At 38.8% G+C, this 27,934-nt stretch overlaps 1 protein-coding gene across 9 annotated transcripts in view; it reads left to right on the top strand.

Moving 5' to 3' along the window:
- The window catches only part of LOC137253794 (uncharacterized), a 179,450-nt gene that overhangs the window by 106,268 nt on the left and 45,248 nt on the right, over positions 1-27,934 (top strand). For all 9 annotated transcript variants that reach the window (XM_067791317.1, XM_067791261.1, XM_067791268.1 and 6 more), the window contains one exon: positions 21,239-26,633. In XM_067791317.1, coding sequence (XP_067647418.1) covers positions 21,649-26,633 — 4,985 coding nt within the window. In that variant the 5' untranslated portion in view covers positions 21,239-21,648. The remainder of the gene's footprint in view (positions 1-21,238; positions 26,634-27,934) is intronic.

Genomic DNA, 27,934 nt, shown 5'->3' on the forward strand with positions numbered 1-27,934 from the left:
TTTTCAGACAACAATATATGCTATATAAGTAAATATTCGGTGAAATTTGAAGCTTCTAGCTGTTAAAATGGGGCTAAAATTTGCGAAAATATATATATATATATATACTATATATATATACTATATATACCACCATATATATACTATATATACCACCGATCTTTATGATTTTTTTAGACAACAATATATGCTATATACGTAAGCATTCGCTGAAATTTGAAGCTTCTAGCTGTTAAAATGGGGTAGAAATTGCGAAAAGTTTCTTATCTGAACAATCGGTTGTATGAGATATATACTATATATACAACCGATCTCTATGATTTTTTCAGACAACAATATATGCTATATACGTAAGCAATCAGTGAAATTTGAAGCTTATAGCTGTTAAAATGGGGTAGAAATTGCGAAAAGTTTCTTATCTGAACAATCGGTTGTATGAGATATATACTATATATACAACCGATCTCTATGATTTTTTGAGACAACAATATATGCTATATACGTAACCAATCGGTGAAATTTGAAGCTTATAGCTGTTAAAATGGGGTAGAAATTGCGAAAAGTTTCTTATCTGAACAATCGGTTGTATGAGATATATACTATATATACAACCGATCTCTATGATTTTTTCAGACAACAATATATGCTATATAAGTAAATATTCGATGAAATTTGAAGCTTCTAGCTGTTAAAATGGGGCTAAAATTTGCGAAAATATATATATATATACTATATATACCACCATATATATACTATATATACCACCGATCTTTATGATTTTTTCAGACAACAATATATGCTATATACGTAAGCATTCGCTGAAATTTGAAGCCTCTAGCTCTTAAAATAGGGCAGTAATTACGAAAAGTTCCTTATCTGAACAATCGGTTGTGGGGGATATATACTATATATACGACCGATCTCATAAATTTTTTCAGGCAACAATATGTGCAATATACGAAAGTATATGGTGAAGTTTGAAGCTTCAATCTGTTAAATTGGGTAAGATATTACAAAAATCCTCTTTTTCTGAAAAATCGGTTGTATGGAGGATATATGCTATAGTGGTCCGATCCGGTCGGTTCCGACAAATGTCTAATCGGACACCCAAATACACCTGCTCACCAAATTTTATCAAGATATCTCAAAAATTGAGGGACTAGTTTGCATACAAACAGACAGACGGACAGACGGACATGGTTAAATCAACTCAGCTCTTCAACCTGATTATTTCGGTATACTTAATGGTGGGTCTATCTATTTTCCTTTAAGGACTTACAATTTTCGGTTTCGTGACGAAATTAATATACCATTTCATTTTCATGAAAGGTATAAAAATAGGTAGGTAATCTGTGTGAGGATGCAAAGCTTCACGATTTTTTGTGGTCTGCATGTAAAAGCTATTCTACGAATCACGTATTCCAAAGATATATGACGTAAACGTAACTATTTGATGAAATTTGATGAATCTTGAAGCTTCTAGCCGTAAAAAAGGGGTCAATATGACAGTTTATATGAAGTATATAATATATATACCACCGATCTCTATGATTTTTTCAGACAACAATATATGCTATATACGAAAGCATTTTGTGAAATTTGAAGCTTCTAACTGTTAAAACGGGGCAGAAATTGCGCAAAGTTTCTTATCTGAACAATCGGTTGTATGAGATATATACTATGTATACCACCGATCTCAATGATTTTTTCAGACATCAATATATGCTATACACGTAAGCAGTTGGTGAAATTTGAAGCTTCTAGCTGCTAAAATGGGGTAGAAATTGCGAAAAGTTTCTTATCTGAACAATCGGTTGTATGAGATATATACTATATATACAACCGATCTCTATGATTTTTTCAGACAACAATATATGCTATATACGTAACCAATCGGTGAAATTTGAAGCTTATAGCTGTTAAAATGGGGTAGAAATTGCGAAAAGTTTCTTATCTGAACAATCGGTTGTATGAGATATATACTATATATACATCCGATCTCTATGATTTTTTCAGACAACAATATATGCTATATAAGTAAATATTCGGTGAAATTTGAAGCTTCTAGCTGTTAAAATGGGGCTAAAATTTGCGAAAATATATATATATATACTATATATATATACTATATATACCACCATATATACTATATATACCACCGATCTTTATGATTTTTTCAGACAACAATATATGCTATATACGTAAGCATTCGCTGAAATTTGAAGCCTCTAGCTCTTAAAATAGGGCAGTAATTACGAAAAGTTCCTTATCTGAACAATCGGTTGTGGGGGATATATACTATATATACGACCGATCTCATAAATTTTTTCAGGCAACAATATGTGCAATATACGAAAGTATATGGTGAAGTTTGAAGCTTCAATCTGTTAAATTGGGTAAGATATTACAAAAATCCTCTTTTTCTGAAAAATCGGTTGTATGGAGGATATATGCTATAGTGGTCCGATCCGGTCGGTTCCGACAAATGTCTAATCGGACACCCAAATACACCTGCTCACCAAATTTTATCAAGATATCTCAAAAATTGAGGGACTAGTTTGCATACAAACAGACAGACGGACAGACGGACAGACGGACATGGCTAAATCAACTCAGCTCTTCAACCTGATTATTTCGGTACACTTAATGTTGGGTCTATCTATTTTCCTTTAAGGACTTACAATTTTCGGTTTCGTGACGAAATTAATATACCATTTCATTTTCATGAAAGGTATAAAAACAGGTAGGTACTTCGTGTGAGGATGCAAAGCTTCACGTTTTTTGTGGTCTGCATGTAAAAACTATTCTACGAATCACGTATTCCAAAGATATATGACGTAAACGTAACTATTTGATGAAATTTGATGAATCTTGAAGCTTCTAGCCGTAAAAAAGGGGTCAATATGACAGTTTATATGAAGTATATAATATATATACCACCGATCTCTATGATTTTTTCAGACAACAATATATGCTATATACGAAAGCATTTTGTGAAATTTGAAGCTTCTAACTGTTAAAACGGGGCAGAAATTGCGCAAAGTTTCTTATCTGAACAATCGGTTGTATGAGATATATACTATGTATACCACCGATCTCAATGATTTTTTCAGACATCAATATATGCTATACACGTAAGCAGTTGGTGAAATTTGAAGCTTCTAGCTGTTAAAATGGGGTAGAAATTGCGAAAAGTTTCTTATCTGAACAATCGGTTGTATGAGATATATACTATATATACAACCGATCTCTATGATTTTTTCAGACAACAATATATGCTATATACGTAACCAATCGGTGAAATTTGAAGCTTATAGCTGTTAAAATGGGGTAGAAATTGCGAAAAGTTTCTTATCTGAACAATCGGTTGTATGAGATATATACTATATATACATCCGATCTCTATGATTTTTTCAGACAACAATATATGCTATATAAGTAAATATTCGGTGAAATTTGAAGCTTCTAGCTGTTAAAATGGGGCTAAAATTTGCGAAAATATATATATATATACTATATATATATACTATATATACCACCATATATATACTATATATACCACCGATCTTTATGATTTTTTCAGACAACAATATATGCTATATACGTAAGCATTCGCTGAAATTTGAAGCCTCTAGCTCTTAAAATAGGGCAGTAATTACGAAAAGTTCCTTATCTGAACAATCGGTTGTGGGGGATATATACTATATATACGACCGATCTCATAAATTTTTTCAGGCAACAATATGTGCAATATACGAAAGTATATGGTGAAGTTTGAAGCTTCAATCTGTTAAATTGGGTAAGATATTACAAAAATCCTCTTTTTCTGAAAAATCGGTTGTATGGAGGATATATGCTATAGTGGTCCGATCCGGTCGGTTCCGACAAATGTCTAATCGGACACCCAAATACACCTGCTCACCAAATTTTATCAAGATATCTCAAAAATTGAGGGACTAGTTTGCATACAAACAGACAGACGGACAGACGGACATGGCTAAATCAACTCAGCTCTTCAACCTGATTATTTCGGTATACTTAATGGTGGGTCTATCTATTTTCCTTTAAGGACTTACAATTTTCGGTTTCGTGACGAAATTAATATACCATTTCATTTTCATGAAAGGTATAAAAATTAGAGCGAAAAAGTAAGGTGAGAGTGATAAACAAAGAAAAAGAAACAATATAAATTGACAATAGACTAAAAACTAGGGAGTGAAACATTGCATTAGCATACTGTATTAAATATAAATATTGCATCACACATATGTACATATTTTCATAATTTCTCTTCTACTGCAATTCAGTTAGCGCTCTCATGTCATTAATTTTAACTGCTTCGCCTTGTTGGTGAGTACGCACATACACAGCTCCACGCATTGAGAAAACAGAAGTAAGCCGCTTCTGTTTTTTTAGTAGAAGCGCATGTTGTAAAATCTAACGGTTGCTCCTCGTTAGACATTCAAGCACAAAAATTTTGCCGCTTTTTTTGTTCCCATTTGGGATAATGAATATACCAATAAAGCAAAACATAAATAATGAATAGACAACTATATTTGAAGAAACACAAATTGAAACAGTTACTCTGCAGTCAGCTAATTTAATTTAGTTTTTATTTTGAACTGTGATTCATGATCAAGGTTCGTGAAAAATGAATTTATGTTAGTGTTGTGTGGCTTAGGCACGACTCAGTTGAACCCATTTTCAAGATGAACCAGTAGTTGGAATTCATTAAGTCTTTTAAGTATATTCGCAACTAGCAGACCCGGCAGACGTAGTTGTGCCCTAACTTTGGTCTATCTGCATAACTGTTAATACGTTTTTACCTCTTACTCTCCCCCTCCCCTTTCCCTCTGTCTTTCGCTTTCTCGGCATCTCTTTCTCCCTCTCAATCTTTTCTCTCACTTTTTCCAGCTCCATCTATCCCTATCTTTCTATTTTCGTCTAACCCTATCTATTTGTCATACACTTTCTCCTTCCCTGTATCTATCTGCATAACTGTTAAGACGTTTTTACCTCTTACTCTCCCTATCCCCTTTTCCTTGCCGTTGTATTCACTCCTCTCTCTGTATTTCTCTTTCTCTTCGTTTCTTTCTCTATCTCCATCTTTTCCGTCACTTCTTTTCCGTTCCATCTATCTCTATCTTCGTCTAACCCTATCTCTTTCTCGGTCTCTTTCTCCTTCCCCTTTTCTCTTCTCCCTAGTTCGTCTTCTTCTCCATCCCTTATTCCCAGTCCCAGTCCCAATCAGTCCCTGGTCCACTTCCCGGAAAAAAAGTATCGTAAATACTAATCTAGGCAAAAGAGTGCTTAAATCACAAATTTGAGGCAAATCATATAATGAATATAGTTTGTTTGAATAGATCGGTCCCTAGTCCACTTCCCGGAAAGAAACTTCGCATTAAAGCTCAAACAGACTTTTAAGTGCTATAACGAATCTTTTGTATGGAAATATAGAAAAGTTTTGTTTTTACACTTTTTCAGGAAAGTTTTTAAGTTTCGCCGTAAGAACCATCCTCATACTTCAAGGAATATTCAAAAAAATTCAATAGTGGCATAACTCAAAAATACGGCTTTTGAGTTAATAACATATAAACGTACCCAATATCATGATCTATGTTGTATAAAAAAATCTTTGTGATCAGTAACAAATTTGCCACGTGCTATAAAAATGAAAATGTGCCTTTATATGCGCATCGTATGGCAGTTAAAATCTTTGAATGGCTCTCCTGGAAAATTGTTATTTTTGAGTTATGACACTGTTGAAGTAAATGAGAGAATTTATTTGCATGGTATGTTAGAGTCATAACTAACGTTAAACATAAAGCAGCGACGGAATTGAAAGAACTTTGATGTTCGGTTTCACCCGAACTTAGACTTCCTTACTTGTTAATACTACAGTTTTTTGCAACAAATTAATGCTGGCTTTTTTATTTTTTCAATAAAATAAATTAAATAAAAATTGTAAGAAGCTGAAAAACCCCTGTCTTAGTCGGGTTTGAGGTATAGGCAAGACTAGTACACTCTCAATCTAAAATCTGTTTAGTTTATTATAACTTTGAGTATCCGCAAACAAACTAGTCACATATAAAGCGTTCAAATTGAAAAATACGATTTTCGAATATATCACTTGACAATGGTGGTCCCTATTGAAGATAGCTAAGGGGTGTTCTGATAGGGGAAAAAGAGCTTTGGCCCATGGCTGTTCCGTCTCCAATCGAGATCAGGATTTATGTGAGATATTTGGAGCTATAACTTTATACATTTTAAATATTAAATTAAAACAAGAATAACTTAACATTTTTAAGCTCCCATAGAGAAATCTAAACCTTAAACAATGCGCGATATGCCTTAACTGTGTTCAGTCGGGACAGAAATCGAAAGGTTGAGATTAAACAAATTCCTTAGTTAGTGTTTTTAAGGTGCACCCTAATTCACTGCAGATCATATTTTCTGTTCATGCCTAAAAGTATACTACATTTTCCGCAATATAAATATTTTGCTTTTCCAATTACGTTCACTTTCAACATCTGAATGCTGGTCACCGTTGTGCCAGCCATTAATATTCACACACACAAACAATAAAAGTTATATTTAATAAATTATTAACTAAATGTTAGTTATTTGAAAGTATTTCTTTTCAACTAATAATCCACGTTTGCCCGCGCAGTTAAAAATAACTAATTAAAATCAAAGTATTTAAATCTTATAATAATACATAGTGCACCGCAAGCCAAAAAGGTCACATTTCACAATAAGAAACTTTATATAAATTTTTCTGGCTAGCAAAAAAGTAATTATTTACAAAAACAAGCTTCGCGATAGCTCCTAAGTTGGGGATAATTACCATTGTGAAAGAGACGAATGGTTTATTCCTTGATGCTTTATGTCAGAACACAGAACGTGCTCGATCGTTTTCCTACATCTGCTATCACGTCGAAACTTAATCTAAAAATATGTCACGCCATAAGGCAGTATCCAGTGAGGACGAGCCTACAGTCCCCTCTTTTTAATGATAAGAGTAACTTTGTTAGTCTAAGGGCGCAAGGCTTGCACGTGATCATCGACACTTGGCAGCCCCTTGCTTGGTTACAAGTATTTCCTACTTGCTCCATCATGTGCAACTCTCGCTTTCTTTTAATCCCCTCCCCCCCCCCCCCCCCCCCCCCCCATCCGGCTAGGAAGTCTACGGTACAAGCTTTGCTCATTAACTGCCTAAACGGAGCTGAAGCTACGTGAGAGCTATGTATGGAACGATTTGAAAATGAGTTGCGAAGTTGTGCAATATCACCATTGAATGATTGAGGGATTAAAATAAGAGATCGCGTATATATATTGGCTATGTATTTTATAGAGGAGGTGGAGGTAGAGATGAAGGCAGAGGTGGGTGTAGAGGTAGAGGTAGAGATGGGAGCGGAAGTGGGTTTAGAGGTAGAGGTAGATTTAGACATAAGACACGAGTTAGAGTTAGGTGTAGATATAGAGGTAGAGGTGGGAGTAGAGATAAAGGAGATGTAAAGGAAGAGTTAGATGTAAAGGTGGAGGCAGAGGTAACGGTAGAGGTGGAGATAAAGGTACAGATAGAAATAGTGGTAAAGGTGAAGGTAGAAATCGAAGTGAAGATAGTGGTAAAGGCGGTTGAGTAAGGGGTAGAGGCCGAGTTATAGGTTGGCGTCGGTATCCCTCGGAGATCTGTCCCGTATCCAGAGCTATTAAATTCGACCCGGCGGCCGCCGTGGTGTGCTGGTAGCGTGCTTCGCCTATCACACCGAAAACCCTGGATTCGCACCCCGGGCAAAGCAACATCAAAATTTTAGAAACAAGCTTTTTCAATTAGAGGAAAAATTTTCTAAGCGGGGTCGCCCCTCGGCAGTGTTCAGCAAGCACTCTGAGTGTATTTCTGCCATGAAATGCTCTCAGTGAAAACTCATATGCCTTGCAGATGCCGTTCGGAGTCGGCATAAAACAAGTAGGTCCCGTGGTGTAATGGCCGCCAATTTGTAAGAAAAATAAAAAGCACGACGCAAATTGGAAGAGAAGTTCGGCCTAAAACCTCTCCGGAGGTTATCGCGCCTTATATTTATTTTTTATTTTTAAATGCGATATATCACGGTGTGCTATAGGTCGACCTTCTCGGCGGCACGCAAGTTTTCGGCTATGCAAATAACGTCGTCGTAGCAGTGGCCAGGAAATTGGATCTGCTCGATGCTTATGTAATGACGCCGTGGCAAGTGTAAAGAAATGACTGACGAGTATGGTGCTGCAGATGGCTAGCAAAAAGACAAGATGTGGTTTTGGCGAGATTAAAGTAAACTTTGGATGAGCTAGTGCTAAATACTGGAGATTAGCAAATACATGCAAAACCTTACTTGAAATATTTAGGAGTATACTTGACTCAAAACTAACTTTGAAGGAGCATTTCAGGGCGGTGGGGGAATAATTTTTCTAAAATTAGTGGTGCACTTATGCGAATAATGTCTAACATCAGCGGCTCAAGCGTAGCTGCTATTCGAATAGCAAGTGCTTATCGAACGGTGAGTAAAGCGCAAGGTCACGCACAAAAGGTAAATGGCAAGAACGGCGGAAGGAATCGAGAAAAGAACGCTGGACCTTCACGTTAGTTTGGAATATAGCGAAATGTTATGAGCGGGAGCATGGCGAACTAAACTAACACCTCACGCATATATTGAGTGGGCGCGGCGATTTCAAGGAGTATTTATGTAAGCGCAGTATAAAGGAGGAACCCTTCTGCCCACATGACAGTGCACTGTCCCACCGAACTGGAAAACGCTGAGCACACAATGTTGCATTGTCCTCGTTTTCACGGCGAAAGACTCACTGTACATACAGTTTTTGGGAGGAACCTATTAAGAGAAATTTAGTTCTCGCAATGGCGTTTATAGTAATGAAACGATTGATAAATGCTGCATAGGAGTACAAAGAAATGCTCCTGCGAAGCAGCGGCGGTTAAAGTTCTTGGAATTTGTTTAAAATTTTTCATATTAACCAATAATCGCGCTTAGCCGTTTGAGCTGTCCAAAAAATCGCCTCAGTAGCTTCTTCGCGGTTAATTGGTAACTCTAAGGAAGTTTAAATCGTTCTTCACCAGGTCTTTCTAGCTAAGTAGGGGCTACTATTCCTCTGCTTCCATACGCATCTTCCGATAAGAAAACCTTCTGATCCAGCGCATTTTGTTTTCATTCGCATGGCCCTGCCAGCATAATCGCTGTGTTTTAGCTCGTTGGACCAGGTTGATGTCTCCATAAAGTTGGTATAGCTCATCGTTAAAATTTCTTCGGTACGAAGGGTATAGCATATCACTTGTAGAGCATGATTTTTTTTTAACGAGAGAGAGCTCAATCAAAAAAAGTATCATTTGTTGGCAATAGTGCTTTTTTGCTGGATTCTAAATAAAGGAAGTCTTGTACTATTTCGATTTTATGTCTGCCAACAGTGGTGTGGTTGAGAAATGGCAAATACGCTGACAATTTGCTTGATGACAGCAGTTACTATGGTGCCTTCCAAAGAACTGTAGCACATTTCACAGAGTGACAATTGTACACCTTTCGTTCCTCATGAACCAATAAACATTGTGAATGATAACTAAGTGTGATATCTTCTGCATAGACGTCAAAATTCCAAAATGATTGGATCACCTGATTTGTAATTGACTATCGCTGTCTCATTCTGTATCTCTTTCTATCACCCGCTGAAGATAGGCGCCGCCATATTGAACACGCTGTCAAAACGCTAAAAAGAAGCCATATTGAACATCCTGTCAGGCAGTCGACAGATAAGATATCACACTTAGTCATCATTCACAATGCCAATAAACAGATCTCACATTAAAAAATGAGAGAGCAAAAAATTATAGTTGGCTGGGAAATAAATTTTCTCGCCGTGACGTCTCGCTTTTGACAACATGTTTCATTTCTGACGCAGTGTTCAGACTTTATTCCAATCGGAGTATTATGCTCCACTCTTACCTCCTACTACATTTTTTATCTCAATGGTTTATGTGGGTTGAGTTGAAAACTAAATAGTATTACTACCTAATATCTTTCGGTTGAAGTTTTCATTGCATACGTATGAAAAGCTGATTGTTTACAAGTGACGATTAGATGAAATGACGCGAATTCATTAAGACATGTTTGTTCACATTTTACTCACATTTTTTGTACTTTTTTCGTACGGAATGAGAATAGAAGGAGTCTAATGTAAGCAAAAAATGTGTTCGAACGCGATCTGTAAATCCCGCCAAAATTCAACATTCAGCACATCTTGAAGTTTTATATTAAAATGAAGTACGTTCAGTCAGTGACGTCAGCTAACTCTGTTTTGCGATAACAGTCGCCAATTGGGAGCACCAAGCGAGGTCAAATCTTCCTCCACCTGTCTCCCCCAACTCAATGAAGGTCTTTCCTCTATTTACAAACTGCCGGAGCGTATTCGTTCATACGCATAACATTACCCAGCTAGCTGCACTATCGTCATATCTGCGAAAAGCTCATATAGCTCATCATTATACCTCCTTCAATACTCGCCGTCGACATCACGGATAGGAATATAAATCTTCCGGATAACTTTTCTCTCGAATACTCCAAGAGCCATCTGATCTTCTCTCGACACCTTCCATGATTCCGAGCCACACATCAGGACAGGTACGATGGGTGACTTCTAGAGCTAGAATTTTGTTCGTCGAGAGAGGAATTTACTTTTCAATTTCCTAAAGAAGCACTGACATTATTTTTGCTTTTAATGCTGCTTCCCAAATAGACGAAATTCTTCACAGTATCGAATTTATACCCATCAACAGTGACGTGGCTACAGAGGCCACGATGGCAGCAAGTACTTCGTCTTGTCCACATTTACTGCAAGACCCACTTTTTTGCTTCGTTATCTTATACCAACTCTTCGCCTCCATGTTTGAACAACCCGGCGGTTTGAACCCCTTCATTACTTGGCACCTTGTGATTTTTTAGCCGTGATATTGCCATTCTCAATTAGCCATAGTTGAATGCCGCAGCGTGTTATTCATCATCGGCAATCGGGGTATCGGGTTGGTCCCCGCACTCTGTACGTCAGTTACCAGGTCGCCATTATCGTTCCTACAGGAATGCGGTGTGCTAATGGGAGCATTAATTAGTCATCCCACACGTTTTAGGCCGTGCATCTAATAAGGCTGAGAAACATTTCATGGCAAAAACACAATCGAAGGGATTGCCAAGCCACCAAATCAATTTGATGTTAGTTGTTCGCCCGCTTTCAAAAAGGAAGAAAATATATACCCCGAAATTTTTTTTTACTCCGGCGTAGTTGTCTACTCAGGTAATAGGTTTAAATACTCCGAACACTGGTAGCGATATATGAGAGAAATGTAATAAATCGGAAAACTTCAAAAGCGATAGCGTCATCAAACTTTTTTTTTCAAATTCGATTCCAAATACAACAATTCCGGAATGCTAGATCTTGACTCATTTGTTTATGTTTCGTACTGCCCTGCTTTACCTGCCTTAGCTCAATTAGTTTCAAACTTGTATGGGCCGTGCCTCCACGACGATCACATAAATGTATTCTTTAAATTCTACTTGTTATCCAAAATGGAACTTAAGAGTTGCTTCCGCGAATTTTCTGACACCCTATACTGGCGGCCACCGTGGTGTGATGGTAGCGTGCTCCGCCTACCACACCGGATGCCCTGGGTTCAAACCCCGGGCAAAGCAACATCAAAAATTTTAGAAATAAGGTTTTTCAATTAGAAGAAAATTTTTCTAAGCGGGGTCGCCCCTCGGCGGTGTTTGGCAAGCGCTCCGGGTGTATTTCTGCCATGAAAAGCTCTCAGTGAAAATTCATCTGCCTTGCAGATGCCGTTCGGAGTCGGCATAAAATCATGTAGGTCCCGTCCGGCCAATTTGTAGGGGAAATCAAGAGGAGCACGACGCAAATTGGAAGAGAAGCTCGGCCTTAGATCTCTTCGGAGGTTATCGCGCCTTACATTTATTTATTTTATACTTACAATCAAATATATTACATGTATGAATAAAGCCAATCCAGTGAGTTCATTAGCCTATGTGTTTATTTTTGTATGTCAGCGTTGCTTCCGTGTAGCAAAAGCGAAACACGTGGTTGTCTGTTATCTGCTTACTCCATCAGATAATTATCGTTTTGAGCCCACCCAAACTCTAAAGGTATTTAGATTGCTTACACAAACAAATTGTTCCGGCAACATATTATCCGGAAGTACCTGTTCATTTAAAAGTCTAGAGGTGGTGTCCTTTACTGGAATGGCATGTGTAAATCAAATGTAACTGACTCCGGTGAGTCTATTGGCCGCAAATGTGTAAAGTTCATAAACGAGCATACATAAATATGTTATGTGTAATTACATATTTGTATAGCTTTGACTGACAGGTAATAATGTCGAAAACGTATTGTACTCATTGCTGTGGCATAAATCGTGTTTTTTAAATAACAAAAGGGCGAAAGAGCACTGCTTTATAAAACAAGTAAATATTTATTCACCAACCAATCATAAAAGAATTCGAGAATGAAATGATAGACACGAAATGGAACTTAAACGATTGTCTATATTTTCATCACGGCAAGCAATGACATGTTGTAATTCCTTTGTGCAAGAGAGAAAAAGAAGTAAGAATATTAAAGTTCGGGTGGAACCGAACATTATACACCCAGTTGTCTATTTTTATTCAAAAAAGTAAAGTTTGCTGATTTGCTATTGTGTATGTTTTCATAAAATTATGCTTCTATGGAATAACAAGCACTTTTGTCATAAACAAGTAAGGAAGGCCAAGTTCGGGTGTAACCGAACATTACATACTCAGCTGAGGGCTTTGGAGACAAAATAAGAGAAAATCACCATGTAGGAGAATGAACCTAGGGTAACACTAGAATGTGTTTGTATGACATGGGTATCAAATCGAAGGTATTTAAGAGTATTTTAGAAGGGAGTGGGCCTTTTCGAGATATCGGCATAAAGGTGGACCAGGGGTGACTCTAGAATGTGTTTGTACGATATGGGTATCAAATGAAAGGTGTTAATGAGTATTTTAAAGGTAGTGGGCCTTAGTTCTATAGGTGGACCCCTTTTCGAGATATCCCCATAAAGGTGGACCAGAGGTAACTCTATAATGTGTTTGTACGATATGGGTATCAAATTAAAGGTATTAATGAGGGGTTTAAAAGGGAGTTGCCCTTAGTTGTATATGGGAAGGCGTTTTCGAGATATCGACCAAAATGTGGACCAGGGTGACCCAGAACATCATCTGTCGGGTACCGTTAATTTATTTATATACATATGTAATACGACAAACAGTATTCCTGCAATGATTCCAAGGGCTTTCGATTTCGCCATGCAGAACTTTTTCATTACCGTCTACTTAATATGGTAGGTGTCACACCCATTTTACAAAGTTTTTTGTAAAGTTATATTTTGCGTCAAAAAACCAATCCAATCACCATGTTTCATCCCTTTTTTCGTATTTGGTATAGAATTATGGAATTTTTTTCATTTTTAGAAATTTTCGATATCGAAAAAGTGGGCGTGGTCATAGTCGGATTTCGCCCATTTTTAATACCAACATAAAGTAAGTAAGTACGTGAACTAAGTTTAGTAAAGATATATCGATTTTTGCTCAAGTTATGGTGTTAACGGCCGAGCGGAAGGACGGACGGTCGACTGTGTATAAAAACTGGGTGTGGCTTCAACCGATTTCGCCCATTTTCACAGAAAATAGTTATCGTCATAGAATCTATGCCTATGCCAAATTTCACAAGGATTGGTAAATTTTTATTCGACTTATGGCATTAAAAGTATTCTAGAAGAATTAAATGAAAAAGGGCGGTGCCACGCCCATTTTAAAATTTTCTTTTATTTATGTATTTTTTTACACCATATCATTACTGGAGTTGAATGTTGACATGATTTACTTTTATACTATAAAGATATTCAATTTTTTGTTAAAATTTGACTTCAAAAAAAATTTTTTTAAGTGAGAGTGTTCGTCATCCGATTTTGCAAATTTTTATTTAGCGCACATATAGTAATCGGAGTAATGTTCCTGCCAAATTTCATCACGATTTCTTCAACGACTGCCAAATTACAGCTTGCAAAACTTTTAAATTACCTTCTTTTAAAAGTGGGCGGTGCCACGCCCATTGTCCAAAATTTTACTAATTTGCTATTCTGCGTCTTAAGGTCAACCCATCTACCAAGTTCCATCGCTTTATCCGTCTTGGGTAATGAATTATCGCACTTTTCGGTTTTTCGAAATTTTCGATATCGAAAGAGTGGGCGTGGTTATCGTCCGATTTCGTTAATTTTAAATAGCGATCTGAGATGAGCGCACAGAAACCCACATACCAAATCTCATCAAGATACCTCAAAATTTACTCAAGTTATCGTGTTTACGGACGGACGGACGGACGGACATGGCTAAATGAATTTCTTTTTTCGCCCAGACCATTTTGATATAGTTTATGCCGTTACGGATTACCGTTATGCGAACAAAATTAATATATTCTGTCAGCTCTGCTCAGCTGAGTATAATAAATGCAAAGCGCGATAACCTCCAAAGAGATTTCCTTTTAATTTTTCCTACAAATTGGCCGGACGGAACCTACATTTTCTACGCCCAAGGCAGAAAAAGTTTTCACTGAGAGGCTTTTCATGCCAGAAATGCACTCGGAGTGTTTGCCAAATCAATGCCGGGGGGCGACCCCGCTTAAAAAAAACTTTTTTATTTTAAATGTTTGTTTCAAAATTTTTGATATTTCTTTGCCCGGGGCTTGAACCTAGGATCTTCGGTGTTGTAGGCGGAGCACGCTACCACCACACCACGGCGGCCACCATGCAAATATCCGCAATTTTTTTCGGACATCATGACATCTGTCATATATGTTTATTAACCTGGGTCGATTTGTATGGACGAAAGTTAATCGATATCGCGCCATCGATTTTTCAATAGGATTTGGGCTCAGGAAAAAAAGTTCGATGACGCGATATCGGTCAATAAATTGACCCAGTCTAACTTTTATACATATGAAGGTGGATGTGGGGAAATGAAGGCGGTAATATGATTCATAGTATTAATATTGTAACGAATTTAGGGAAATTCCGCTTATTTGAAACCTTCTGCTAACGTTCGAATTGCTAAACTGTTGTATAAATCACTTCAATATTTAGTATCGCAAAGTGGTCTTTATTTGGATTACTTTGAGAGTAGTACTTCACAATTATACTTCACAACCAAAAGCGTGTTTAAATCAAAACTGATCAGTTATTACTCAGCTTGCGCTGTTTTTATACTCTCTGTTGCCTCGTCCGCAGATTTCTCCAAAGGTGTGGACGTTTCACCTTCTAGAACTTCTGTAGCTCATGCTTGGTTACCAGCTATATATGTACGTGTATATTTGTAGTTTATAGCCATATGCGTGTGGATGTGTGAGTAACTATTTCGTCTGATGACTATATCTGTGTGTGTGAGGTATCTCTTCGTTGCCTTGTACATAAGTTTGGCTAGCTTTAATGTGTACATGTAGATAAGAGTGGCTGCTTCATGTTTTTGTTGTTTCGTGATTATTAACTAACAGCTTAGTGATGCTGATATTCGTCACAATATTATGTTTACTCAAACATCAGTAGTAGGTAAACATCTTTTCACACGGTATGGGGGAATCCTAAATGTAAGTGTAAGATGTAAATGTAGGCATAAGGGTAAGCGTAGTCTTTGTAAGAGGTATGCTATATGGGGGACGCATGTGGAATATAACTGCAAGCGTAATGTGTAAAATTGGTACATATACATATGTATGTACTGTATGTAGTATTCGAGATTGTATGAGCGAATGCGTAGTGTGTGGTGTTGGTATGCTGTATGGAGTAGTAAAGAATGTGAGCATATTCACAACACTTTAGAGCATAATGTGGTAGTAAGATACGTGGTAGACTTGATGTGAACAAACTCACACAGCAAATCAAGGCAAACATGTCACCTAAATCTAAATTGAAGTTTCTGAGCTTATACACAATTTTTGTACATGCAAGTGCTCGAACAGATATTTACACTGCTATTTTATTGGAAGTAAAGAGCCAGCGCAAACATGAGCAAATGCGTGATTTTTATTACTGATGCAAAAGTATTACGGTCTTCAGGTTTAAGTTGAAATGTGTTTCTTTTAGGGTTTTGTTGGTTGTAACATCTCTATACATTAGTTGGTTAGATTTGTTTGAAGTAAAAAGCGCAAACAAGGAAAAAAATAAAATAATTAAATTAAATTAAAAAAATTTAACAACATAAAATGAACAAAAATAAAACAACATAATATAAAATGATAGGAACGAAACAAAACTAAAATAAAAAAAAAAATTATAAAATAAAGTGAATTAGCACCAAATTCAATGAAGTTAAATCGATTTTTAATCGAAAAGTTTTAGATTTATCATCGAAAAATTATCGATATGTTGTCAATATGCTATCGATTTGTTATCGGATTGTTACTAATTTCTTATCGGAGTGTTATCAAAAAGCTACCGAAAAGTTAACGACAAATTATAGAAAGAATATCAATTTGTTTTAGGAAACTTATAGAATTGTTATCCAAGAGTTGCTAATTTGTAATCAGCGTGCTATGGAAAGGTTATGGATTTCGTTATCAAAAATTTATCGATTTGTTATCGAACAGTTATTAATAATATAAGGTGGTAAGAACAAGTCAATTACAAACCGACGATAGTCATACTTTATCGATAATAAACCGATTTTAAAACTATATGGGTTATTGCCAAGAAGAAGCCGACGAAGCTCTTCTCAAAAAACCCGGAACTACTTGTTTCTGCTAAAGTTACCTCTATTGTTGGTTACCTTCAACACCTGGGCGAGCTTTTGTTAACTTAAAAAAGTTAGTTTTTAGATGTGCACCTGCACGTTTACACATCGAATTTCACGAGTACTTCTACTCACGCCTTTTTTTTTATCAAAAAGTTGGAAAATAACTAAATTTTTCTACAGAAAAGTGGGCGATGTCAATCCTATTTCTTAAAAATATGTTTGTAGATGAGTTTTGTTTGAAGAACTTAGGTTGGGTTGTACTGGCCGATCAATAAAGACCTCACATAGACTGAATGTGTCCATAGTGTTACCAGAATTTGTTTGAAGACCGAACGGAAGAACCTTAAATCAGGTCCTACTGGCACATACTAGAAGTTTTCTAGGACCGAGCTTAATTGCTGCCTCGAGATTTGCCAACTCTGTCGCCCCTAATAGCTGGAGCCTTGACTTGGCGAGCGCAGGACATAAACACACGACGTGCTCAACCGTTCTTCCTGCAGCTCGCTCTTCCTATACCTTCTCTCTTCAGAGATACGAGCCAGTTTGTGAGTCTAATATTGTGGGCTTTGCACATGATCTTAGAAATGTTGCAGCCCCACGCCGCCTTTGTCCACGCCTTTGCTGCTTGATGGACCTTATGCAAATCATGTCTCCTTTTGATTTCTCCCACACGGATTGGGACGTCTATTGTGGTTTCAGCGAGTGTTGCATCATCCTGTGCCAACACATCGGCCTTTTCGTTGCCTTCCATCCCTTTATGACCGGGAACACAATATAGATGAATGCTTCTTTGCATTCCAGAATACTTCTTGATGAAGTACTGTGTGAGATTATTGCCTTAATCGCCGCCTGACTATGAATAGAAATATTGACGCGACTGCAGCTTAAGCGGCCTTCCTTCAGAATTACTGCTACTTTCTTCACGGCTATAATTTCCGCCTGGAAGACGTTGCAATAATTTGGCAGCCATTAGGATGTACTTACTTCTGGATCGACACAGTAAACCCCAGACCCGACCCCATTCGTTAACTTGGAGAAATCTGTGAACACTTGAATTGTATGTTCTGTAATTTCTGCATCCTGGCGCCAACCCTCCGTCTCAATTGTAGCCCCAAAAATTCTTTCGAAGCTCAGGGAAGGGGCCATATATTCCTTTTGCCCGATATTAGATGGCGCTATACTGCTATGGCCATACGGGCTGCACTCAAGTTGCCCCGAGGCCTTAAGCCTTGTTGCAGTAGAAAACGCGATATTTTGGTCCATTAGGCCTGCAGGCGGGATGTCCAGAATGGCATGCAATGCTGCTGCCGGGGTAGTTTTTAGGGCTCCCATTATGCTAATCATTGATAATCTGCATACCTTCTCTAGTTTTTTGGCATACGTACTTTTTTGTGTGGCTGTCAACCAAACAAGGACCCCTTAGTAAAGTATGGGTTTTACAATTGCCGTAAATACTCAATGAGAGACGTGGGTTCAAGCGCGGGACTGTAAAGTGTCGAAGATTATGTGTAGGTCTTACAACCTTAGACTAACAAAGTTGCTTCTATCATTAAAAAGAGAGGAATGTAGACTCATGACGGGTATTCTGACTGGACGCTGCCTTCTGGCGTCACACGCCTTTAAACTAGGCTTGGTCAGTGATAGCAGATGTAGGAAGTGCGGGTTGGAGGAGGAAACGATCGAGCACGTTCTGTGCTCATGCCCTGCACTTTCCAGGCTAAGACTATTAGGAGTGATACAGCTGTCAGATCTAGAAGCAGCAAGCGGCTTAAGTCTTAGGAAGCTTCAAGTATTTGCCAAGAGGACGGAGTTATTTTATAACATAGGTCCGGGTTTTTGATAGGGTTTTTCAGTTTGGTCGTTAAAACAAACTTCTGGTAACACTACGGACTCAATCAGTCTATCTGAGGTCCTCATGGACCGGCCAGTTCAACCTAACCTATCTCAATGAGAGGGTTTGGGTTATAGACCCCACGTGCATCCTAGCATCCTCTTGCATGCATATAGTGCCCTGGAGGCTTTCTTCGCTCTTTCTTCCACATGGAGCTTCCACGACAACTTTCTACCTAGGATGACTCCTAGATATTTTGTGCTACATTTTTATTGTAGGGTTACCTCTCCAGGCTTATTCGTCCAAGTATATCTGCTTGACTTTAAACAAATTTGTGTCTCTTACTCCCTTTTTCCTCTAACTTTTATTTGCTTTTCCCTCTCCTTTTCTCTCTCTGACCCTATTTCTCTCTCAATCTTCAGCTCTAGTCCAGTGCAGGCTTCTAGTTAAACACAATTTTATAGACGTGCAGCTGGGTATAAAAATGTTAATGTAGTTAACTGCTCGCGTTTTAGAAATATATTCATGTATAGATACTGACCAATGATAACAAAAAACTTACAAAATATAAAAATTGCAATTGAATAGTCGTAATCATGATCATTCATTGCCGCTTAGTCGTTTAGACGAATTTTGGTCGCCTCATAGCAAAGCACGTAAAGCATACCTTCATCCCTCGAAGTGATTTCAAGTCAGTAGCCATCATTAACATTAATTGTTGCTTAACCTCGTAGGCGATTTTGTCGGATTCTAAGCAAAGTACGCCAATCAGCCCTTCATCGCACAAAGTCCTTTTCACTTGAAATTTTCAAGTCATCATCAACCTGTTTTCCTAATGTAGTAGAGAGCTTACCTTTCCTTTTACGTCCGAGAATTCTCACCGATTGTTGTTAAAACGCGAAAGTTAACTTTGAAACGGAAATGCTCTCCGAGTGTAAGACCTCCTCCCCTTATAAAATTCTACCCACTAACACCTAACTGTTCGCTCCATTTTTCCGCACCCCCAACCCTGTTAGCATTACTTCATCTATGGATGTGCGCTACGTGCGCTCTTCGGCTACTTTCCCGTCGATGAGAATAATCATTGAGGATATTCCCCACGTATATACATACCTCACATCCATATCCCATTTCTCATTCACTCAAGTCATCTTATGAATGATGCTGCTTCGGCAGGGAACGCCAAGTATTATTTCCACCCGCCTTCGCTGTTATGCTAACTGACTGCTTATTGCTTGAATATAGTCACGATGATAATTACGGAATTGTTTCAGGTAAAAGTCGATCTACCAGCTCCAACCAAAAAGCCTACTTAAGCATTAGTTTGCTGGTCCCCTTTTCAGCTGCACCTCAGTTCAACTGATGTTGCCAGCGCTGGATTGATTCATTTCGCACCTGAAGGACAGCAATCTCTCTATCAGTTCCAGCAAGAAAGTGTTAAATTTATATCCCTTCCTTAGCGAGAAGGTGTATGTTTATAGGGACTGTACCGCCCTAACGAACCGAACGTTGTCCGCGAAAACCGGATATGAATTGAGAGGATTAATAATGTCCCTTAGCCTTGTGCCGTGGTGTGATGGTAACGTGCTCCGCCTATCACACCGTATGCCCTGGGTTCAACTCCCGTGCAAAGCAACATCAAAATTTTAGAAATAAGATTTTTCAATTAGAAGAAAATTTTTCTAAGCGGGGTCGCCCCTCGGCAGTGTCTGGCAAGCGCTCCGATTGTATTTCTGCCATGAAAAGCTCTCAGTGAAAACTCATCTGCCTTGCAGATGCCGTTCGGAGTCGGCATAAAACATGTAGGTCCCGTCCGGCCAATTTGTAGGGAAAAATCAAGAGGAGCACGACGCAAATTGGAAGAGAAGCTCGGCCTTAGATCTCTCCGGAGGTTATCGCGCCTTACATTTATTTATTATTTTTATAGCCTTGTGCCGTAGGGATAGCTGCTTGGTTCCTGTAAAATAAAAAGGTATAGAATCCAAGGCAGTACGTTCAGGACACCATTAGGGTACCAGCCCGACCATCTCGGGAACTATTTGATATGACCACGTTGAACATTCAAGGTCATCTAACCCCGTCCTTCGGTGAGGAACTTGGTCTCACCAGAGAGCCTTTCGGCATCAGCACGAGATTCGCTATTTTTTAAATTACTTTCAGTCATTTTGCTGTATTTGAACATCAATGGCTCGGGTAGTGAGACTGGAATCGGGATTGGGAATAATTGTAGGATTGGAAATGGGAGTAGAAGTGGGAGTAAGAAAGAAGTGGAATATGTGCGAGACTATGCATTAAGCTAGAGACGGCGATAGAAAGAATGGAAGGAGGACAGAAATAAAATGAAGAAACGGAAGATAAAAAACAATTTTCAGAAAAGACAAGATCTGCCGGGTAGTTAGTTTAATGTAATATAGTACTGAGTGCGTAGATGAGCAGCCACTCGCAAATCCAGCTTGTGTAGCACCTAAGGGGAGGCAGCCAATTATTTCAATTTAATAAATTTTTGCATAATCAAAAAAAGTTTAATTTAACCAACTAATAACTGTTTCTCTATTTACAGCAAGCGTAAAGGCTATAACGATTTAAAGCAGTTAGAGAGACAAATTTGAAACTACATAATTGGGAAACAACAACAATAACCTAACTACTGCAGCGCATGCGTAGCCAAACAATAGCGACACACTACGAACAGGGCGGTAACGAACATCCGAAATGGGGACATGGAATGAGGGTCAGCAATTACTAAAAATTCATTACAAAACGCAAACAAATAAACGATAAAAAACCAAATCAACTAACTCACCTTCTATGTTATAACAACAACAAAAACTTGGAAATTACCTGAAAAATTTTTTTCATGATTGCGGTTGGGGGAACACATTCCATACTGCCGGGCGATAAAAAGTAATAGCGCTGAAGACTCCGACGGTAAATCAAACAACCAAACTGCCCTCTTGAATAACCATAAAAATGCCAAAAGTCTCGAAAGTCGCACTAGTTCATCAGCTACTCATTTTGGCGTTAATTACACAAGCTCTAGCAGGCATTTTACTACCCAATGCGGCATACAAAACTCGTCGTTTAAGTCGACGTGCGATAGATAGTGCGTCGACGAAAACAAAATCCATTGAAAATGACCGTGACATTGCAGCGATAACAGCAAGCGATCAGAGCGATGAAGAACGCAGTTTGAAAGTCAAGTCAAGTCAAGAAGGTGACGTTACGGCCAATACAAACAGCGGTGAAAGTGAAAGCACAGCGGCGGTCAAAAGCACAAAGTTATTACCGGCGTTAAGTAATAATCACGCAACCATAAATACGGAGCACAAGTCAAGTGGAAAGTTGTTGCTGAATCAGGTGGAAAGTCAAAGTGATGAAGAAGTGCGGGAGTCAAATGAGCACAAAACGGTGACGAAGGGGTTAACGAGCACAGAAAGAAGAGATGTAGGAACAAAAGAGCAGCAAAAGAAGGTAGAACGGATCGATGTATCTACAGAATCACTTCAGCCCAGTGGGAAAAATGAAAAACATAAAGAAGAAAGAGACGAACAAAGTCCAACGCAAGCGCCCAACGTATTCAGCCATGCGAAGGCAACTCTTCAAAAACCGCACTCCAGCGTGGATACACATAAACATATCGATAATGGTTTGGATGCCATAGAACTGAAGGCACATGCAGAAAGGAAGGAAGACGTTGAAAATGTAGATCTCAAAGATGAGCCACCAGCGACAACAGAAGAAATTTTAAAAGATTTGGAAGAGGTAGGCTTAAAGCTAACTGAAACTAAAATTGATAATGAAGCGAAATCAGAAAATATGAAAGAGAATAATATTCTTATGGGCCGTGGTATGGATGGGGCGCAGAGTGGCGAAAATAAATTAGAGGAATATTTCCGAGAAAAGTTGTTTAAAGAAGAAGCGCTCAGTAACAAAACAATACGAGAAGAGCAGAAAACTGAAACACTGGAAAAACCAATGACTGCAACCGGAATAAAACTCAAGGAAGATAATGCAGCTGAGGACGCTGTGGAGGTAGCTGCAACCTTTGAAAGAAAAAAGATACAAAATTTGGAAGCAAATAATGATAAGCTTGAAAGAGTAAAATATGTCGCTGAGAAGCAATTGTCAAACAAACCAGAGAAGGAGAGGCAGTCGCTTCCGACTAACACAGAGGCTGGAGTACTCGAAACCACACCTAAGATAGCTACAGCTCGAACTGCAGCAACTAAAGCTGTTCCCAAAGTGCAAGAAGCAGCAACACGTAAAGCTTCGCTCCAAGCCAAAGGAACTACAGCACCTAATGCTCAAGACACAGTGTCAACTGAAACTACTTCTGAAGCTCAAGAGACAGCAACACATGAAGCAACGTCAAAAGCTCAAGAGATAGCAACACATGAGGCAACATCGAAAGCCCAGGAGACAGCAACACTTGAAGCGACATTGAAAGTTCAAGAAACAGCAGCACCGAAAACTTTGTTGGATGCTCAAGAAGCAGCAACACCTAGTGCTGTGTCGCAAGCTCATAAACTGCCAATCGAAAAACCAAATAACAAAAACTACAATAGTCCAGCTGAAAAGCGTGCTAAATTCATCAGTGAAAATACGACGAATTCACGAAATATGAATTTACCAGATGGATCAGTGGCTTGGTCGCTAGCAGCTATGAAAATGGTACCCAATGAAATGAATAACACGAATACCGACCAGGACAACATCGACAAGCGTTGGCAAATGAATGAGATTGTAACTACCGAACGCACAATGAATATTAGTGATTTTAGTGAGAAGAATCTGTTGGATTGGACTAAGGTGATGGGTATGCGTGGTGAATTGGAAGAAGCTTTGGGTACAATGGAAAAAAATCATTTAACAGAAGGAATTGAAATGAATGAAAAGGCGATGAAGAATAAGGAGGCAGGCGCGCAAACCCAAGTTGATGCATACGAGAGCGAGCCAAAAACACAACTTACCACCGAAGGTATTGCAATGTTGAAGGACAATGGGCCCACAGCCGCCACCACGCATATAATGAATGAGATTGATATAAATGCATTTACGACAAAAACCACTGTTCCAAGTGAATCCCCCTTATCAGCTGATAAAAGTGATAAGGATGTGGATTTTATAGATACTGCTATAACAGCTGGCAGAGCAGATGAGTCGCCGCTAAATAAGTCATTATCAGCGCCAGCTTCATCCTCAATCCCAGCGTACACCGCAACTGCAACGAAAGCACCAGCGTTAGCTTCGTCTACTGAAACATTCACACTGAGCGTACAACAGACTGAGCACACAGGTGGCGCAGCACAACAGGTGAGCACAACTCAAGAGAGTAAAATACAAAATAAGTCAAGCGTTTATTTCAATTTCATTGTAATGTCTACGACGCCACTGGATTTATTGGAGGAAACAGCTGATGTAGAAACTACAATGTCAACAGTTTATGAAACAGATGTCACAACAACAACGCTAGCTACACCCACAATACCAACGGCGCTCCCAGTTGAGCATTCAAGCTCAACGACAACGACGACGACGACGTCAATATCAACACCAAGCAACGTAGAAGCAACGAAGCGTTGGGAGAATGTAGCGACGACTGAAATGAAAGCACAATACGATAAGATGAATATGACTGAAGCTCCAGTGTTGTTGTTGAGTAGCGACGTTAGCGAAGGTACGAAAGTCGATGTTAATAGCAAAAGTAATAATAGCGTGCATGATGTTACACTTGAGCAGCACTTGAAACGAGAACCCGAAACTGTTGTTGAAACTCAGACTGAGAAGGTGGAGCAAAATACATTACTAACAGTTAGTGAGCTAAAGTTTAGCAAAGCATACGGGTCTAACGGTGCTGACGAACGAAAATTGTTGAATATAAACGCGAGTGCTCGGGAAAATGGGGGAACGGTTGAGGATATAGAGGCAACAACTACAATACGAAACGAAAGTGTCAATGTTGCTAAGGAAACTACAACAGAAAGTACTACTCATATTACAACAACAAAATTTAATTTAATAAATACACCAACTACGTTATTATCCAGCACCGATTTGGTGGATAGAAATATCAGTACGAACAAAACAAGTGAAGTGCAAATAGTGACAGCTAAAGCGACTGAAACTCTGACAACAACGGAAGTTAGCCAAATTGGTAATGAAGTGCAATTAGAGGTGCGCACTACGGAAACAAGTATTGGCGCAGCGAAGGAACAAGCTGGCGTAGTTAAAAGACCGACTGACGCAGTGCAGACAACGACTGAAGCAACAGTGGGACCAACTGACGTAGAGACTGAGGCATCAAAATTGAATACCGATACAGGTTCAAGTGCAGACAAAGTTCTAGATGGCGTGACTGTGACAGCCAACGATGAACCAAAGACAACAGAAAAAACTTTATTGCCCATAAGTGAGTTATTAATACCTGTAAATGCAACAACAACACTAGCAAGTACATCCACATTGCCAATTGCGACACCACCAACGCAACAAACAGCCGTCGAACCAGTTTTGTATACGGCAACAACCCCTAAAAGCGACGAAAACATAAACGAGCAAAAAGCACCACTGCTTACAACAACAACAACAACACCAATAGAGCAGCCAAGTGGGTCAGTGGATGGAAATAGCGCTGCAGCAAGTACGACGACGTCTACACCTGTCGATTTTTTGCCAAATCACGCAGCTGAAGAGAAGGGCGCACATGACACAGAAAGCTCAATCGAAACGAATGTCATCGATCAGGTGGACAAGAAGATAATAGTGAATATTAGCGATACAAATGAAAGTAGAGCAGATACCAGTACAATAAATGGTGCAGTAGCAGAAACCACAACCAAAGAGGGTGTTGAAGCAAAAGAAACTACAGCAGGAATACCGACTAGCGACGTGTTAGATGTGAATCATGAAAGCACGCAGGACGAAGTAATAGCAGGTAGAGCTAACACAGAAACAGCAACCAATAATATCACTACCTCTAGGAGTATTGGCATGGCTAGCGTACCCTCGAACGCGGAATATACACCAACATCGGAAGATTCAAATAATACTAATATTGGTACGACAACAACAGAGCCGCCTCTCATAAATTTGCTTGACAATCTAACAACAACTAAGTCGAAATCACCAACCTCAATGCCCGCCTATGAACCGTCCACAACTACGACAAGTATTGGCGTGAATCCGCACGAAGTTTATACATTATTTACTAGCACAGAAAGTACCATTAACGTTAACACTTCCACCACTTTGGAGACTACAAGTCCTAGCAGCACCACTACTATCACCAGCACTGCCGCTATAACTCCGCAAGTTCCAAAAGAAACTACGACGACTGAAGACACTACCAGCTCCACTGACACAAAATTAGTCTCTTCTTCAACAACAACAGCACTACCACCCGCATACATTCCATCAATAGCGAGCACAATCGCCACTGTCACCACAACAATGTTACCTCCACCTACGCTGCATGCCTCTATTGGCGGTAGCGGCAGTAGTAACGCCATACCTACTCACCTTATTAATGCCGGTATACGTCCAAGCTCTAACAATGCCAATGAGACAGATGTTAATGTTATTATTGCCATAACGGTAAGCGTTATTGGTGTGGTGGCTCTCATATTACTCGTCGCATTCCTCTACCTCATGCGTAAACGGCAAAAACAAATGTCATATGGTCAACGTTGCCGTCCTGTGAGTTTAGATGCTTATAGTTTGGATAATGTTTCAGTATTGGGTAGTATGCGACGACGAAAAGGTATTTTACGCACTTCAAAACGTTCTTACGGTAATATTGCCTTTGATGATCCATCGTTGTGTCATAATGTGCTCAACGCTAATGAATTGGCTAAATTTGTGGAACGTCGATCGAGTATTTTTGAAGAGTTCAGAGATGTTCCGCAAATTATAGCGCGGGCAGATGAAATACCACCAGGATGTGAGGATAAAAATCGGTAAGTAATGTTTTTATAGAAAACAAGTTTATAGAAGGTGATAGCAAAGCGAATTCACACCCAATTTCCAGAATCTAAAACAAAAGAAAATTTGCCTTATTTCGTTTTACTGACATCCTGTGGTACCGAATTCTCTGGGAAAATCGCAAGCACAATCAGCTGTTGGCATGCTCTTGCCCATTGTAAATCTATACAAAGTGGTAGCTAAGCGAATTCAAACCAATTCGCCGTACAGTAAAAGGTCAATCAAGGCGAATTCAGTACAAGGTGTTGTTATCCCAACAGCTGATTGCTTCTTCTTGATTATTTTGCATACAGCGCCTAGTACTTTAATATGTCAGTTAAACGAAATCCATTAAATTTTTCTTTTGACTTGACATTCTTCAGCACGGCGAATTGGTATGGATTCGCCTTGAGGTCAATTCAAAGGAAAATTAGCGATGATTTAATCGAAAATCGCAAAAACAATCAATCAACTGATGACATGCCAGCATCTTATACCGAACTCGCCTTGCTCTCACCTCATACTGAATTTGCCTTGTTTTCTTATATGTATGTATGCGGAGAGTAATCTTAATTTTATACATAAGTGATAAGCTTATCAGGCAAATATTTGGATTACGTGCATTTATGAAAAATTCCATTAGATAGCCATAGTCATAGGTTGTGACTGTGAAATATTTGAAAATTGGAAGTCGGATTTTAGCCAGTTGCCAAGGTTGGGCCTGAAGATTTGTTAACTTGACAGTAACAAATAGGTTTGATTACATTGGATACCCGCTGTCCTGTAAAGGAATAACTCCCTTGGACCACAGCTGAGCATAAAGTGACCAGATTATATCACCTGACCATTTTCCATACTGCTAACTCAGTTGGGGTTGCCCAGGAGCCTTTTTAACAACCCGAATTACATGAATAGATGAACTTTAGTAAACCCTAACAACCGCTGCCAACCGCTTGAAAGTGTTTTCAGCGTGGGCTTGCTTAGCTACTCCCATCGCCATCATCATAAATTGGCGCTTAAAGAAGCAATATAAAAGCTTTACTTTACTTTAGTACGATCAGCGTGCCACTCTACAAAGCTTTTTCCCAAAACTGTCTTTGGCCTCTGAAATATGTATGTCCAAAATTTCAAATATCTAGTCTAGGAAGTTATATAAAAATCAATCGAAAAATTTCTAATGTGAATCCTAATTTTATTTGAATTTCCTAATTAGCTCTACCCATGCGCCACCTATCGGGTTTCTTCTTCCCTCCTTTGTTGCATTGTCTTGCTCCTCTGAACCGTGTGTAAAGTTGCA

This window comes from Eurosta solidaginis, chromosome 1 (assembly GCF_040869045.1).
Source record: "Eurosta solidaginis isolate ZX-2024a chromosome 1, ASM4086904v1, whole genome shotgun sequence".
Taxonomy (NCBI): Eukaryota; Metazoa; Arthropoda; class Insecta; order Diptera; family Tephritidae; genus Eurosta; species Eurosta solidaginis.